Raw genomic sequence first — 15,398 nt, forward strand, 5'->3', positions numbered from 1 at the left:
CCCTCCCCCAACTCCCCAGTAAAAAAAATCTTTAAAAAAAAAAAGTGGTTAAAATGATGTCCAGAAACTGGTCCTAAAGAAATGTAGGTCTTTGGATTGCCTGACAAAGAATTTTAAAAGGCTGCCTTAAAAATGTTCAGTGAGCTAAAAGAAAACAGAGAAGTTAATGAAATCAGGAAAATGATGCATGAACAAAAATGGTTAAAATGAAAAATTTTATATATTTTGTTACAACTTAAAATAGTGAATAATTAAAATCCAACATTGATTATTTCATTTCTTTAAAAATTACAAGCGATTGAGGCAATTCTCAGTAACCTGAGGTGCTCATTTGGGGTGGTTTTACACATTTGGCAACATCTGAAGGCATTTTTGTTTTTCACAGTTTGGGAGGGGAGGTGCTAGTAGTATCTGGAGGCCAGGGATGCTCATGAACATCCTAAAATGGCCAGGACGGCACCCACAACAAAGAATTACCCTGCCCCAGATGTCAATAGTGCTGAGGTGGAAAAACCCTGAAGTTGACCGATAACCAGTTAAAAACTTGAAGAGGATTTAATATGATTAGATCTTTTTTTGGGGGAAGAAAACTGATGACAGTGTGAAGATAGGATTATCAAATGAAAAATGAGATTCATTAGGAAGTGTATTAATTTGCTTGGGGTACCCTAACAGTACCGTAAACTGTGTGGCTTAAACAACAGAAATGTATTTTCTCAACAGTTCTGGAGGCTAGGGTTCCAAAACCAGGTGCTGGCGGGTTGGTGTCTGGTGAGGCCGCCTCTTGGCTTGCAGACAACCGCTTCGTCCTTGTCTTTTGTGTATACAGAGTTCTGGTGTCTCTTCCTCTTTTTATAAGAGCACAAGTCCTATTGGATTAAGTGTCCCGTCCCGTCCCCCCACTCAAACACACTTTACCTTAATTACCTCCATAACGTCCTTTTACCAGAGACTGTCATGTTGGGAGATAGCACTTCAACATGCGGATTTAGGGGGACAGAATTCAGTCCATAACATTCTGCACTCTGGCTGCCCAGTATTCTTGTCCTCACATGTAAAATACATTTGCCCCATCCCAACAGCCCCAGAGTCTTAACCTGTTCCAGCATCAGTTCCAAGTCTAAAGTCTCAATCAGATGTGGTGACACTTCAGGTACAATTCATCCTGAGGCAGTATTCCTCCCTAGCTGTGAACCTGTGAAAGCAAAGTTATTTGGTTCCAAAATACAATAGTGGGACAGGCATAGGATAGACATTCCATCTCAAATAGGAGCAGTTGGAAAGAAGAAACAGATGATAGGTCCTAAGCAAGTCCAAAACCTAGCAAGGCAAATGCCATTAGACCTCCAGGCTCAAGAATCATGCTCTTTGGTTCCATTGTCTGTTCTGCGGGCCTACTGGGGAGGCAGTCCCATCTCCTTGGCCCCAGGTGGCAGCCCTGCCCCTGAGGTTATGGACTGTGGTGGCCTGGTCCACTGAAGCCACGGAGGCAGCCCCCCCCTCTGAAATCTAGTAATAGACAGCCCCGCCCCATGGGCCAGTGGTGGTGGTGGTGGTGGTGGTGGTGGTGGTGGCAGCAGCAGCCTTGTGGTCTCTGCATCACCCTCAAGGTCATGCTCCCCCTTTCTTGAAGGATGAGACATGTTTGCAGCCAGGAACCTTGGTTGTCCAGTCCTGTTAGCCCAAAAACCTGAAAGCCTTTTTCTTGTCCTGTGGCTGCCTGTCCCCTTTTAGTCCAAATGGACTGTTTCTGCCAGTGAATCCCATCACTATTTCTGGCTTCTGTGGATTAAGTCTATGGGTAATATCTTCATGAAATTGCTTGTCCAACCACACCCTTGGTTGTCTTCAGAACATGCTTTCTCATTTTTTTGCAATATGGAAAGGACTAGAATTTTCAAAATGTTTGGTTTCTAGTTCCTTTTTGGTTAAAAATTCCTTCTTCAATTCATCTCTTGCCTCTGATAGTTTACTGTAATCATCATGGAGAAACCAGGATGCACCTTCCACTCTTTGCTTACAGATCTCCTTAGCTGAATACCCATGGTTGTCACCCACAAGTTGTTCTTTTTTTTTTTTTAAGCTGAGCCATCCTGCCACCTGTTGGCAGCTCAGCAACAGCTCAGTTTGGGCGCAGCGTTACTGGCCCATGTGGGAATCGAACTGGTGGCCCTGTTGCTCAGAGCTCACGCTCTTAAGCCAACTCTTAACCAACTGAGCCACTTGGCCAGCCCTGTCACCCAGAAGTTTTGCTTTCCACAAAGAACAATTCAGCCAGGGTTTTTGTTTTGTTTTGTTTTGTTTTTTGCCACTTTCTAACAAGGATTGCCTTTCTTCCAGTTTCCGATAACATGTTCCTCGTTTCCATCTGCGTCTGCGCCAGAGTCAGTGTTAACATCCATATTCCTGCCAACAATCCCTTCAAGGCAATCTAGGTTTTTTTCTAACATGGAGCCTTTAAAATTCCAGTTCCAATGTCACTTCTGCATTTTTACGAATTGTTCCAGTAGCATGCCACTTCACGGTGCCAAAATCTGTATTAGTGAGGGTTTCCTAGGGAACCAGAACCAATAGGATGTGTTTTATATAGAGAAGGAGATTTATAAGGAATTGGCTCACAGATATGGAGGCCGGTGAGTACTAAGTCTGCACTGTGGGCTGGCAGGCTGGAGACCCAGAAGAGCCCGTGGTACCATTGAAGCCTCAAGGCAGTCTGCCGGAGAATTCCCTCTAGCTTGGGCTGGCCAGTCTTTTTCTTTTGTTCAGACCTTCAACTTACTGAATGAGGCCCACTCCATCATGACGGGTAATCCTCTTACCCAAAGTCCACCAGTCTCACCCAAATACACCTGCCAGGCTGACACATAGAATCAACCACCACAGGAAATAATAATAGTAGTCTAGATGAGAGTAAAGGAGGATAGCAGGAGTAGAGTTATAAAACAATGTGAAAGCAGGTATAAAAGGAAAGTAGAGAAAAACTGTTATGGATGAGGGAGAACAGTTTGCAAGATTTTAAGCCTTTGGTTTTGGTAACATGATTGTACCATTAACAGAAAACCGAGTAGAAAACACTGCACTGTGAGAATTGGGGCTTAGGAAGTGATTTCTAATCTTGGCTGTACGTAGAATCATCTGGGGGATTTTAGAAATCTGTATCCAGGCTGCATCACCCACGAGTTCAATCAGAATTCTGGAGGTGAGGCTCAGTGTTTTTTAAAACTGCAGATGAGTGCAGTGTGTATTCGAACTTGAGAACCTGTTGAGGGCAGCTGAATTGTGGCAAACCTTTTAAAAAATGTACCCGCCCAACAAAATTCTGGGGTCTATGAGACCAAGTCTCATGAGTTTGTTTCTTCTCCAAGCTGGCCTTGGACGAACGGGCACTCTGATAGCCTGCTACATCATGAAGCATTACAGGATGGCCGCAGCTGAGACCATTGCTTGGATCCGAATCTGTCGACCTGGCTCTGTGATTGGGCCTCAGCAACAATTCCTGGTAATGTAAGTAGATGGAGAGCTTTTATAATTCCTCAGGGGACACTTGGGTCTGGAAAATGATTAGGAGTAGAATTTTTCTTAGTCTCCAGTAACAATAAATACTATCTTTCTGGCAAGGTGTATTTTGATGTTATTTAAATGCTTTAACAGGAAACAGGCAAGCCTCTGGTTGGAAGGTGACTATTTTCGTCAAAAGCTACGGGGTCAGGAGAATGGAAAACACAGAGCAGCTGTCTCAAAACTCCTCTTGGCTGTTGACGACATTTCAATCAATGGGGTCGAGAATCAAGACAAGCAAGAGCCTGAACTGGTAATTGAACCACCTTCATCACGCTGTTGTTACTGCTTTAAATGCTGCTGAGAACCTCTTAGGGCATGGAGAAAATTGTAGATAAAAATAATAAAGCACATTTTGAGGGATTATCATCAGACATTTTTTATACTTACAGCCCTCTCTAGGAACCTTTTACTTGAAATAGTTAAAACAAGGTTATGTGTCCATAAAACTGAAGTTTTGCGTTTTTGTTTTTTTTTACTCGTTAGACACTGGTGTAAGAAAGAGGTATGTGAAGTAAGCTCGGTAGTGGACCTAGTGTCACATCCCCCACCCCTACCTTCCCATTTCATGACAGCTGATTTAGGGAACCAGTGTTCTTAAGTGGAGACCTTTATAGAACTAAGAGTTTAGGGGGTACCTGTACTGTATTAAGTGGTGGTAAGTAGATGGTGAAATTTTTAAAAGAATGTTTTCAATATTGAAAACCCATTATGTCTCTTCACTGTCAATACTTTTTATAACCAGAGTGCTATTTGGGTTCCGTGTCTGTGAAAGTCAATGTTTGGTTCTCTTGACATGTGACCTGTAGCTTTATTTTGAAAGCAGAATCTTTTTAGAGTTCAGCAGAAAGTTGAAGTATATGTTTGCATGTGTCTGGATAAATGTAGCTACTATGCTTTACTGCATTAATAAGTGCAACTTAAATCATTATCTCAGTGTTTTTCTACTTGTATAGTACAGTGATGATGACGAAATCAGTGGAGTGACCCAAGGTGATAGACTTCGGGCCCTGAAAAGCAGAAGACAATCAAAAACAAACGCTATTCCCCTCACGTGAGTCTGGTTTCTTTTGTGGTTGATGTTATATATTTAATATGTGTATGAGGTCTTTCATGAGCATTTTTTTCTTATACATTTTCCTCCACAGTTGCATGCCCATTATGCCACTTTGAAGTGATTATCTACGTTATTTTAAATCTAGGGGTGTTGCCTAAGGAGCTCATGGCTCTCCTTTGTTTATCTTCATCTGCTCTTGTAACCTCACTAGCCTGTATAGGTAGGGGGGCAGTATTAGTAGTGCTGTTTCCCTGTGGATAACCACCATGTGACATCCTCAAGAGAGTGACAGCGGATGCAAACCACAGAGTAACAGATTTGTCTGTAGTTACTAAAAATGGCGAATTTCTTTAAATTCACTACCATATTATAGGTAATTTGAATTTCTTTAAATTCACTACCATATTATAGGTAATTTATTTTAATATGGTAGAATTTAATCAGTGGTGACATGGTGGCTTAATGTCATTATATTATTTTAGGGCAACAGTGACCTAGATTAAACTATATTTTTGTGTTAATTTTTTGTTTGAGGAATTGTTTTCACATTCAGAAGAAGGTTTAACATGGGGATAGGAAGTTTTATAGTTACCGAGTATGTGTTTGTCTACTTATATTTGCTTGTGTAAGTGGTAGTTTGGATTCAATCTCATGGAACATCCAGGATTGTTAAAAAAATTATGTAGAATCAAAAACTTGGCTATGGTACTTTTTTCCTTGGGTGTTCTTTAGTAGATGATCCCATCTGTGATGTTAGAGTCCTTCCTTCTAGTCACTTCCCTTTTCATTGTGGTACGCCACATTTCGTGTGTGTATATGTGTGTGTGTGTTTGTGTGATGGAGAGAGATCATTTTATTCAGTAAGCATCTCGTAATATGGTAAGGAACTGATGACATCATAAATGTTCGTGGCAGAGAAGACCAGGCCTTCTTTTTAATTCAGAGTGGTTCTTCCTTGGGATCTCCTCATAATCTTAAATTCTAAAGTAGAATTACACAGAAGGCATGTGTTGTCTGGGCCGCTGCCTTGGGAAGTTCTTAAAAGATCCAAAGAACGGAATCGAGTTTTCCAGTTTAAAGTGTCCTGTGATTAGGCATTAATTAAGCATTGCCTTGGCAGTGGTGCTTCAATCAACTAGGATGCTTTAAGACTGCTGCATTTTATATAATTTATTTAACTCCAAATACTGTTTGTTTTTAATTTTATTGTTTATTTAAAGCCTTTAAGGCTTATTTTTATTTAGAAACATTATAGTCCCTCCAGATAATTATTCCGAAGCCAGTTTTAGAAACGATGGAGGAAATGGGCAGTGCCCTGGAGCAGTGCTTCTCACACTTCAGTGTGCATTTGCGTCTCCTTGGGGGCGGGATAAAATGCCGGTCAGTGGGTCTGGGGTACGGGGTGATTCTGCATCGCTAGCAAGCTTCTGGGTGTTACAGATGCCAATGGTTCAGGGACTGCATTTGAAATTGTAAGCCCTAGAAAATGGATGATTTTGTGGGTTGCTTTTCATTGTGCCCAGGTTTTTTGTTTTGTTTTAAAGAATCTGCAGTCTCAGTTTCTCAATAGCTTAGAGCAGCAGTTCTCAACCTTCCTAATGCCACGACCCCTTAATACAGTTCCTCATGTTGTGGTGACCCCCAACCATAAAATTATTTTCATTGCTACTCTATAACTTTAATTTTGCTACTGTTATGAATCGTAATGTAAATATCTTTTTGTTTTCCGATGGTCTTAGGCGACCCCTGTGAAAGGGTCGTTGGACCCCCAAAGGGGTCGCGACCCACAGGTTGAGAACCGCTGGCTTAGAGCTTTCTCTTCAGAAGTCAAGTTGGGAGTCAGGGTGGGAATTCTGCATAGTCAAAAGTTCCTACTGGGCCGGCCGAGTGGCTCAGTTGGTTAAGAGCTCGTTCAAGAGTTTGAGCTCTGAGCAACAGCAGTTCGAGTCTCAGCCCGAGCTGAGCAGCCGCTGAGCTGCCAACAGGTAGCAGAATGGCTCAGCTTAAAAAAAAAAAAAAAAGTTCCTACTGGGTAGGGCTTACAGGAAATTTCCTTGTTGCTGAGTCGGCTACTTTGTGACTGTTTTCTAGAATTCAAATCACTGGATGCTCTTTCTAGAAAAGTTGAAGCTATAAATATTTTTGTCATAGCTGATGGGTTTATGGTAATACAAAAGAAAGCAACAAATGAAGACTAAAGTTCTAAATATTATTGGAACCCAGAAGGTGACACTAGATGCCGTTATGTTCACCTTGATGTGCGAGGTTCCTGGGATGAGAGTTGAATGTGATTAGTGACAGCTGAAAGAAAGTAACTAGCGAAGACTGGGTGACGCAAGACAAGCCTCAGAGTTATCATTAGTTTAGTTATCTAGTTACACCTCTCCTTACCCCCAAAAGGAATAAAGGACACTGGCCTTTTGCTCTGAAGCACTCTTAGCATAAATTAAAACCAAGGAAAATGGGCCCGGCCGAGTGGCTCAGTTGGTTAAGCGCTCGCTCAAGTGTGTGAGCTCTGAGCAACAGCGGTTTGATTCCTGGCCCAAGCTGAGCTGCCAACAGGTGGCAGGATGGCTTAGCTAAAAAAAAAGAAAGAAAATATACTAGTTTGGAATCCCCTTTAATTGTAATTCTAATCCTAAAAATAATAGAATAACTCCCAAACTGTCCCCCTTCCTTAAACACAATTAACAAACGTTTAGGCCACACTTTTGAAGGAAAAGGCAAAATGCTAAAGTTCTTAATTATGTGTGAAGACCTTGGGAGGTTCTAGGTTAGTCATAGCAGGTTTCCCATCCTCCTTTACAACATTTTGCGTATTGCCCTCCTTTGCTTTTTCAAACAAGCCCTCCTTGCTTGTTACAGTCATCTCCTTTTTGCTCTTACTTGTAGCTCTTTTTGCCCTAGAAAAGGAGGTCAGTTGAAGATTTTCTTTCCTTCCCAAATCTTTTCTGTTATTTTAGAAATAAAAGTCCTCTGAGAGAGAATTTTCAGCTGCAGTTCGGATTGAGAAATTTAAATTGAATATCTGCCTCCCGATTTTCACTCATCTATCACCACGGGCAAGTTATTTTTCCTCGCCGTTGGTACTTAGAGCCCAACGAAAATACTTGTAATAAGGAAAGTTAGTGAAAAGTATGTAAGTACTGGTGATTCTTAAGATAAAGTTATAGTACATATAATATCATTCCCATTATTGGTTTCTAGTTTATTAACTAGTCAATATTTGGGGAGCATTAAAACCATTAGAAATTATAAAATACAAGTCATTCTCTCAAAGAGAATGTCTGATCCTGGGTTACCAGGAAGGCAGTAAGCTGTGGAGCTCCATGACCTTGAAGTGATCATCGGGAGTGACGGCAAGTGCATTACTGTCTGTGCTCACATAGGTGTGGTGGGTTTCATGACTCCATCCGTGCTGCCCTTTTTTCTTCATACTGATCATTTCTGCAGGGTTTATTATGACTACACGACATGCTTCATGAAGAGAGGAAGTGTACCCAAATGGGAATAGGTACAAATAAAGATATAATGAGCCTTGGAAATCCCTCCCACCCCCCTGACCAGTACAGTGTAGTACTGTGTAGTACTGTACTTTGGAAACTAAAGCCATGAGCTTTAACTAGAGGAACAAATAAAAATCTGTAATGCAGACATCTGGATGTTCAGACCATTCTGTCTTGAAGATTAGTTAAACCCACAGCTGCAAATGAAAATGGGGTTGGATAGAGAGTTCTGTAGCATTTCTAGGTCATTTACTACATTCTGTATCAATATTAAGCACCTGTAATCTTAACATATAATAGTAGATTTGGGGTTTTTTGTGGATGGAGTAAATGAGATGGCGTAGGTTGGATTTGATTTCAGGCCCACCCTTTAGTGTAATCCCCGTCACCGTATAGGGTGCCTGTGCCCGGCACACAGTGTTCAGTGATTAAGATGACAGTGACAAAAGATGACATACATTGTAAGCCAAATCATTCATTTCTGACTTGATCAGATCAGTACTTTGCACAAAGCAAATGCTCAGCAGAGCCTTTTGTACTGGGTTCCGGATGTGTCTGAGTGACCACTGGAAGCATAGTAGTTGGAAGGAGTTGACCACCCTTCCAACCTGAGATGGGTTCCTTTCTCACTGCTGGAAGCTAGACGGTGGATTAAGCACCACAAAGCTGAAAGCCAAGTTTGGTTGAGGAAGATGACTGAGGAAAACGACTAAAGAGATAACATATATAGATATATGTTATTTATATATATAACATATATACATATATGTTATATATATATAACATATATAGTACAGCAGGTCCTCAAGTAACATCATTTCATTATAACATTGATGGGATGCCATAGGAAATTAACTCTTGTTAATGTCAATTAGCCTGTGGTCAAATTGGTGTTGTTATACATTGTATTGCCTCAAGTCGTGGAACCATCATGGATGTTAAGTGAGGATTTCCTGTATTAATAATACATAAGGGAAATGTTTCTCATTTTGTGTCGCATGGGGTTGGCTTTGCTTCTGTGACTCTTGTTTTCAGAATATGCAGTTTGTCTAAACTTCTGGTGATATCGTTTATGGCTCCGTTGCAGTGTGATGAGTTCTGCTGTGCTCTGTCCCGTTACAATCATGCCTCCGAAGGGATAGTTGTTAGCTCTCAGTCCAGGGCCTTTTTGTTTGATTGGCTTTGCCTCCTTTTTTCTCTCTGGTTTGGTTTAGTTTTCTATGCATATCTTGTGCTTTTTAAAGAATGTTAATCCTGTAACAATGACTCTGATTTTTCTGTATCATACAATTAAATCAAATAGAGGCTGTTCTCCCATTAGAGATTGGGTCTGATCTTTTGTTACCAAATATCAAATCATTGTAACACTGAAGACAGCATTTCCCCCCCTCAACATAAAATGACAAAACTCCATCCATGTTTCCTGCCACTTTGCATCACTGGGCGTCTAAAATTCACATGTGGCTTTATTTGTTTATTATTTTATTTATTTTGGCTTCATAATTTGAACATCTGTTCTTTCCCCTTCACCTCTTTCCAGATGTTCCCTAGCTGTGCTGACCTCTGCACTGTGTAGTGTTGTCATCTGGTGGATTGTTTGTGACTACATTCTCCCCATCCTGCTATTGTGTCTCGATGGGTTAAGAACACAGTAGCCATCAGGACCCTTTGACAAATAGCTGTTGTGTAAGTGTCCCCATTCCCATTCTCTATGAGTGCCCGCTCGCCTCTGGTGTCCAGTGTGTGCCTCACGATGCATGTCTTTCTTACTGTCAGCTCTCCTGGCTTTGTTGGTTTGCCTGCTTCTAGAAGTTCTTTTTCCAAAACTTGTCAGTTAATGGGGTGGTGGGAGGGAGGTCTTCACTGTTCTTTTCATACAAGGGGTATTAAAAACAACACACTCAGCTTTTAAGTTGTACCTACTCTTAACAGATTTTTTTGAAATAGTTTAAAAAGACACTGAACTAGCTCCTTTTCCCTATCAAGAATATGTAGTTTGGGATAATTGGGGTAGTTTTCTTTCCATCAATTGGCTTTACAACTTTCCTCTAGTTTTCTAGAGTGAATATCTTTAGTATAGTCTTTCCAGTCTAGCAAAAATGACTTTCCCACAGATTTTCTGCTGTTCGTAAAGATTTGGCTTTGTAGCCAGGTGTCCTAGTGAATGTGGGGCCCCATTTCACCTCTGGTCCTGCCATTGTACACAGCGTGCTCCCGCCAGGCGCTGCTCCCTGAGGAAGCCTCCTGTCTCGAGTTTGCAGAATTTTCTGTCTCATTTCACTTCTTCCCCCTTAACAGTTATATAAAATTTTCAAAACTTGATGTTCAACAAAAATAGGAAAGCAGAGAAGACTGGAGTCCTTTGTTTCTGTTTGTGTTTCTGCGTGATTCTCACTGCCCCTCACTCACTCCCACTTTCCTTCTTTCCCAAAAGTAACCAGAAGGCCTCTGTTAGGTTGACATAGACAGCATTTGTGTTCTCGTTACGCCTTTCATCCTTCCTCATAACCTCAACAGTGGAGAGACTTCTTTTCTGCAGGAGACTGTCGTTTCCCTGCAAGAAGCTTAACTGGGGAACATCCCAGAGTTAAGGCCAAGAGCACGGAAAGGAGGGTGCACCCTGGAGGCTACGTTTGACTGCTGCCCTCTCATGTCTAGGCTGCATTCTTTTTTCTCTGACATTTTTTCTTTAGCTTATATTTCAAGAATTTCTTTTCTTGTTCCAATTTGGGCTTGGGAGTTTTATAAAGAAATATGAAAGTTCTTCTAGGACCCCCTCCAAAGTAAAATTCCGTGGCAACCAACTCGAGTGCTTTGTGGTTTCATTGAGTGTCTTCATATGGCTAGAAAAGATTGTAAAATCTAGCAGACTCCATTCTTCTTATCAAAATCAAGGAAAAGCTGCTTAACATGTTTGTATTTATGACATTTTCTTAAATGTTAATTACAAACTTATTCCATAGGCAGATATGCTGTATTTATGATATAGATTATCCTTTTAGGTGGTTTTTCCTTGACTTCTCTTAGTAAGCTTACGTTTCCACATATTCTGACTCAAGGGCGTCATGTACTGCATAGATTTATTCTTTTCAGACTAATTCCAGTGGCAAAGCTATCTCGAGTAGGTGGAGTTCTAAATGGGTGGAGGCATTGCTAATGATACTTAGGTGCTTCGTGGTTGTAGTATTTTTCCCAGGAGAAGTTTTCAGTGGGCTTGCCATCAGGCTCTTTTTACTATTCTGTGTAAGATGTTGTCATTATTACTGACATGTGCCATTGCATTAGACCCAAAGCACAGCATTCATTTTAGCCTGACTGATTAATTTGGAATTTACGGAAACAAAAGCTTTCAACAGTAAGAGTAATGTAAACAGGTATAATCCTTGTAGTTGTCTTTTGAGGTGATTACTTGTGAGCACTGTTGTTGGCATTCATCTCTATGGGCTGATGACGCAGCATCGCCTGGTAGGTTGTTACAGGGTGCGCCGGGAGAACTGGACTATAGCGACACTTCAGATTGCTGTGTCAGACTCAGTGGGAAAGGCACATCTGGAGGTCGCAGGGTCTCAGGCCCATGATTTTGAAAGCACGTTTTGTGTCAGTGGTCAACAACCAGGGTAAATAGTGTACTGATATGTATTCTTTTTGGAATTGAACATATATGTTCAAAGCATTTTGTGGCTTGATAGGAAAGAGGACCTGGCTTCTCAGTTTTTGCTTTGCTGTATGCCTCAAGTTGCAGGTAACATTGTGTCCGAAATCTGAGAGCACTGGGGCTCAGAAGATACTGTGGAGAAGAGATAAAAAAGTAGGACTGCGGATTCTGCCAGGGAAAGATGGAAAGGAGAAAATCCATATGCTGAATATTGCTTTGCAAAGCCATGTCATTGGCCTGGTTTGCAAGGTGGGAGGTGGTTATTACCACCTACCCGGTAGCAGAGTGGAAACTTCACACGCTGCCAGCTTATCCCGCCTTATCAGGTGTTACTTATAGGATATCACAGGTAATACCTAAGTGTAGTTGCTGGACATTTTCCACTTTATTGATGCATAACCTACAGATGTAATGACTGCTGTTAATGCAAATAACTGGTAAACTGAATCTTTACTGGTGTGATTCATACATTCCAAAGGTCTATCATGCTCTTATTTTCAAAGTTCCATGTAAATTATTAGCTATTATATTAGTCACATTTTTATTTACACTAATTTTACTGATCTTTAAAGAAGATGTTTTCTGTCAGTCTAAAATTTGATTTTAGCAGTAATTTCTTGTCTTGAATAGTATTTAAACATTGTAGTTATAGTTAATTGAGGAAATCAGGCCTTGAATTTCCTAAGCAGGAAATGTATTGGTTCTTGTTTTTCCTTATGTTAATGATTTTACAGTGTGGCAGTTGTCTGTCTATACTTTTAGCAGTAAGTGGCCTCATTTGAAAAGTAGGTGTGGCATTTCAAAAAAAGCCATAGGAGTCTCCTTTTCTCCATATTTAAAAACGAAGAAGATAAAAACCTGGAGCCTTGCCCAGCAGGTAAAAGGCCTCCAGACAATGGTGGCAGCCCCAAACTCTGGGCTTGGACTTCAGAAGTGGCAGTGGATGCATCGTGGTTGGTTTTGTTGTTGTTACGTTTTACTTGATGAGAAATTCTAGATTCAGATCCTTACCAAAAACTACTAAATATCTCACCCTCACATTGGATAATAAGAATTTTAAAATAAATGCTTTTTTTTCAGGAGTAGACTTCACATGCCAGGGCAGTTGGTGTCTTAATCACACAACTGTGTCTGAATATACTTTTTCTATTGTTAGACCATTCAACATTTAGGGTGATAAAACTTTATGAGAAATCCTGAAGCAAGCATTGGCTCATTTACCCAAGATCAGTTTCTCTCTGTGAGATGGAACGCCTGTTTCTTGAGGCTTCCAGAAATACTCCAGGAATAAAGCAAAACAGTTGGGATAGCAGCCCCTCCTTCAGCCCTCCCCCCTTTCTTCCCCAAACAGCTTGAAAACCACAGACCTGCACTCCAGACCTCTGCTCTGGTACAATACAACCCATTGGTTTTTTGTTTGGTTGGTTTTTGTTTTTAGTGATGAGAAGTTAGCCTTTTACTAAATGTTGACTGACTATACTGTGCTTTGGGTAATACTAAGATTATATGAATTTACTAATCTATACTATATTTTAAGGACCTGGCTTTGGTTGCGCACTAACATGGTGGTAATGCAGGCATAGGAAGGAGGTAGGATTCCTAGTTTGCTGCTGTGGTTTCTTTTTTACTCTTAGGAGCTGAGTTCAAGGACGTTGTTATAGGCTGTCTCACTTTTATGTTTGGATATGAGAGGAGGAAGCTTTTTTAAGTCAGAGTTTTCTCTCACAGATGAATAAAAGTTGAGCATATATGTATAAATGTGTGTGCATACAGTTCAGTGTTTTATTATCTCTTGAAAAAAGAATTGCATATAAAATCTTTTCATGTCTTCTGCTGTTCTCCCTGTGACAATCAAATGAGGCATTTAAAAACACCTTCTACTTATGAATAGGGTATTCTGTGTGGGCTTAATCTCAGGGTGTTATTTCTGATTCATGAATTTGCCTCCTGGGCAGTTTACTCCCAGAGGCATCAATTCCTTGAGATTTTTACAGTTCAGTTAAATCAAGTTTCACAGAATTTAAGCAGTTTCACTTTCTTGTTAATGGTACTTCGTGAGTTAGTAAGTAGTTGTAATCAAGACAAAACTCGAATTTTGCTTGAACACATTTTTTTATATATATAAGTATTTTTCTTTCTTTCTTTTTTTTAAATTGGGGAACAGTGTGTTTTTTCCAGGACCCATCAGCTCCAAGTCAAGTAGTTCTTTCAATCTATTTGTGGAGGGCACAACTTAGTGAGTGGCCCATGCGGGGATTGAATCGGCAACCTTGGTGTTAAGAGCTTGTGCTCAAACCATCTGAGCTAATTGGCCGCCCTTTGAACACATTTTTAAAATTTGAAATGTTATATGCAATTGGTATTGACTCAGGTTTATTGCCCATACTCTCAGCTCTGAGGAGTGAATATTGTAGAGGTATTTATATTCACATTCTTTAGAATTTGGTGTTTTAAATGATTTCTTGTTTTCATGACTGGAATTCTGAGAATCTGCTTTTACTTGGGACACAAAGATTTGTTTTACTGATTGATTTCTTTGGTGTGGGAATTTGTTTTCCAAAAGCAAAGTCCTCTGATTATATTTGTGTGACCTTCCTAGAGAAATGAGATGCTTTATTTCAAAGGACCTTGATGTAAAAGTGTGTTTCAGGTTTTGGCAAATGTGTTAATGGAAAATCCTATTAATTTCCAATAAACTAATTTGCACTAAAGTGCAGAAATGCCTTCCTCTGTCAAGTGTTTGGAAATTGTTTCAGTGAATATAATCTTATTTTTTTCCAACTGTTTTCAGAGTAATTCTTCAGTCCAGTGTTCAGAGCTGTAAAACATCTGAACCTAACATTTCTGGCAGTGCAGGAATTACTAAAAGAACCACCAGATCTGCTTCAAGAAAAAGCAGTTTCAAAAGGTGAGAAATGAATCCTACTCTTCTGAAAAGTTCTAAGCATTGGTTTTCCTTCCAGTTTAATCTTCTGGAGCTAGAACTGAAGATAGAAAAAGGCAGAGTCCCTGTGATGGGAAATTCATCCAATGTGTTTGACTTGTTCATCGTCTAAGAAAATCTGGACCATTTTAACATAGGCTTTTGTTTAGTTTTGTTTTTCAGAGATGATGCTCAACACTGGAAATGTGGTCTCTGGGTCATAATATGGGAAAGTTGAGAATGTTATGTATATAAGTTCTTAATTAAGAATTTCCAAAGCTATCAGGAGTTGGAGGAAACTTTTCTGTGTATCAGATACAGCATAATTGTTGGAGAATTCGCTGCAAATAAGTGTAATGGTGGAAATATGCAAACTTCAGTGAGTTTGCCATCCTTCTTTACCTAGGCACTGTGTTCTCAGCCACAGCCCACACCCAAGGGGCTCATTCTTTGACTCTGAGCCCAGCACCTTTCACTTCCTTCATTAATACAGGCTTTGACAAGAAATGGACACGTTCTATGACCAAATCCTTTACTCACTATTGTCTTTGGATGTTTGTCATGAACTGCAGGCACACGGTCTGTATTCTAATAACAGATCCCTTTTGAGGGAAGAGCAGATAACCCCACATGCTGTCATCTCAGGAGTTGAAGGAAGGCCCCCTATTCATGTTTGTGTGTCTTTGCATGGAGGTGGCA

General features: G+C 40.4%; 1 protein-coding gene across 8 annotated transcripts in view; it reads left to right on the plus strand.

The window, feature by feature from the left end:
• Window positions 1–15,398, plus strand: part of CDC14B (cell division cycle 14B) — a 93,745-nt gene that overhangs the window by 70,505 nt on the left and 7,842 nt on the right. For 5 of the 8 annotated variants that reach the window (XM_019624672.1, XM_019624671.1, XM_019624673.1 and 2 more), the window contains 4 exons: window positions 3,366–3,504; window positions 3,652–3,811; window positions 4,515–4,612; window positions 14,568–14,684. In XM_019624672.1, coding sequence (XP_019480217.1) covers window positions 3,366–3,504; window positions 3,652–3,811; window positions 4,515–4,612; window positions 14,568–14,684 — 514 coding nt within the window. Of the gene's footprint in view, window positions 1–3,365; window positions 3,505–3,651; window positions 3,812–4,514; window positions 4,613–9,661; window positions 9,808–14,567; window positions 14,685–15,398 lie in introns of all 8 variants that reach the window. The other 3 variants (XM_019624676.1, XM_019624675.1, XM_019624679.1) reach the window with 2 other exon arrangements.

The sequence above is a fragment of the Hipposideros armiger genome, unplaced genomic scaffold (assembly GCF_001890085.2).
Source record: "Hipposideros armiger isolate ML-2016 unplaced genomic scaffold, ASM189008v1 scaffold_599, whole genome shotgun sequence".
Taxonomy (NCBI): domain Eukaryota; kingdom Metazoa; phylum Chordata; class Mammalia; order Chiroptera; family Hipposideridae; genus Hipposideros; species Hipposideros armiger.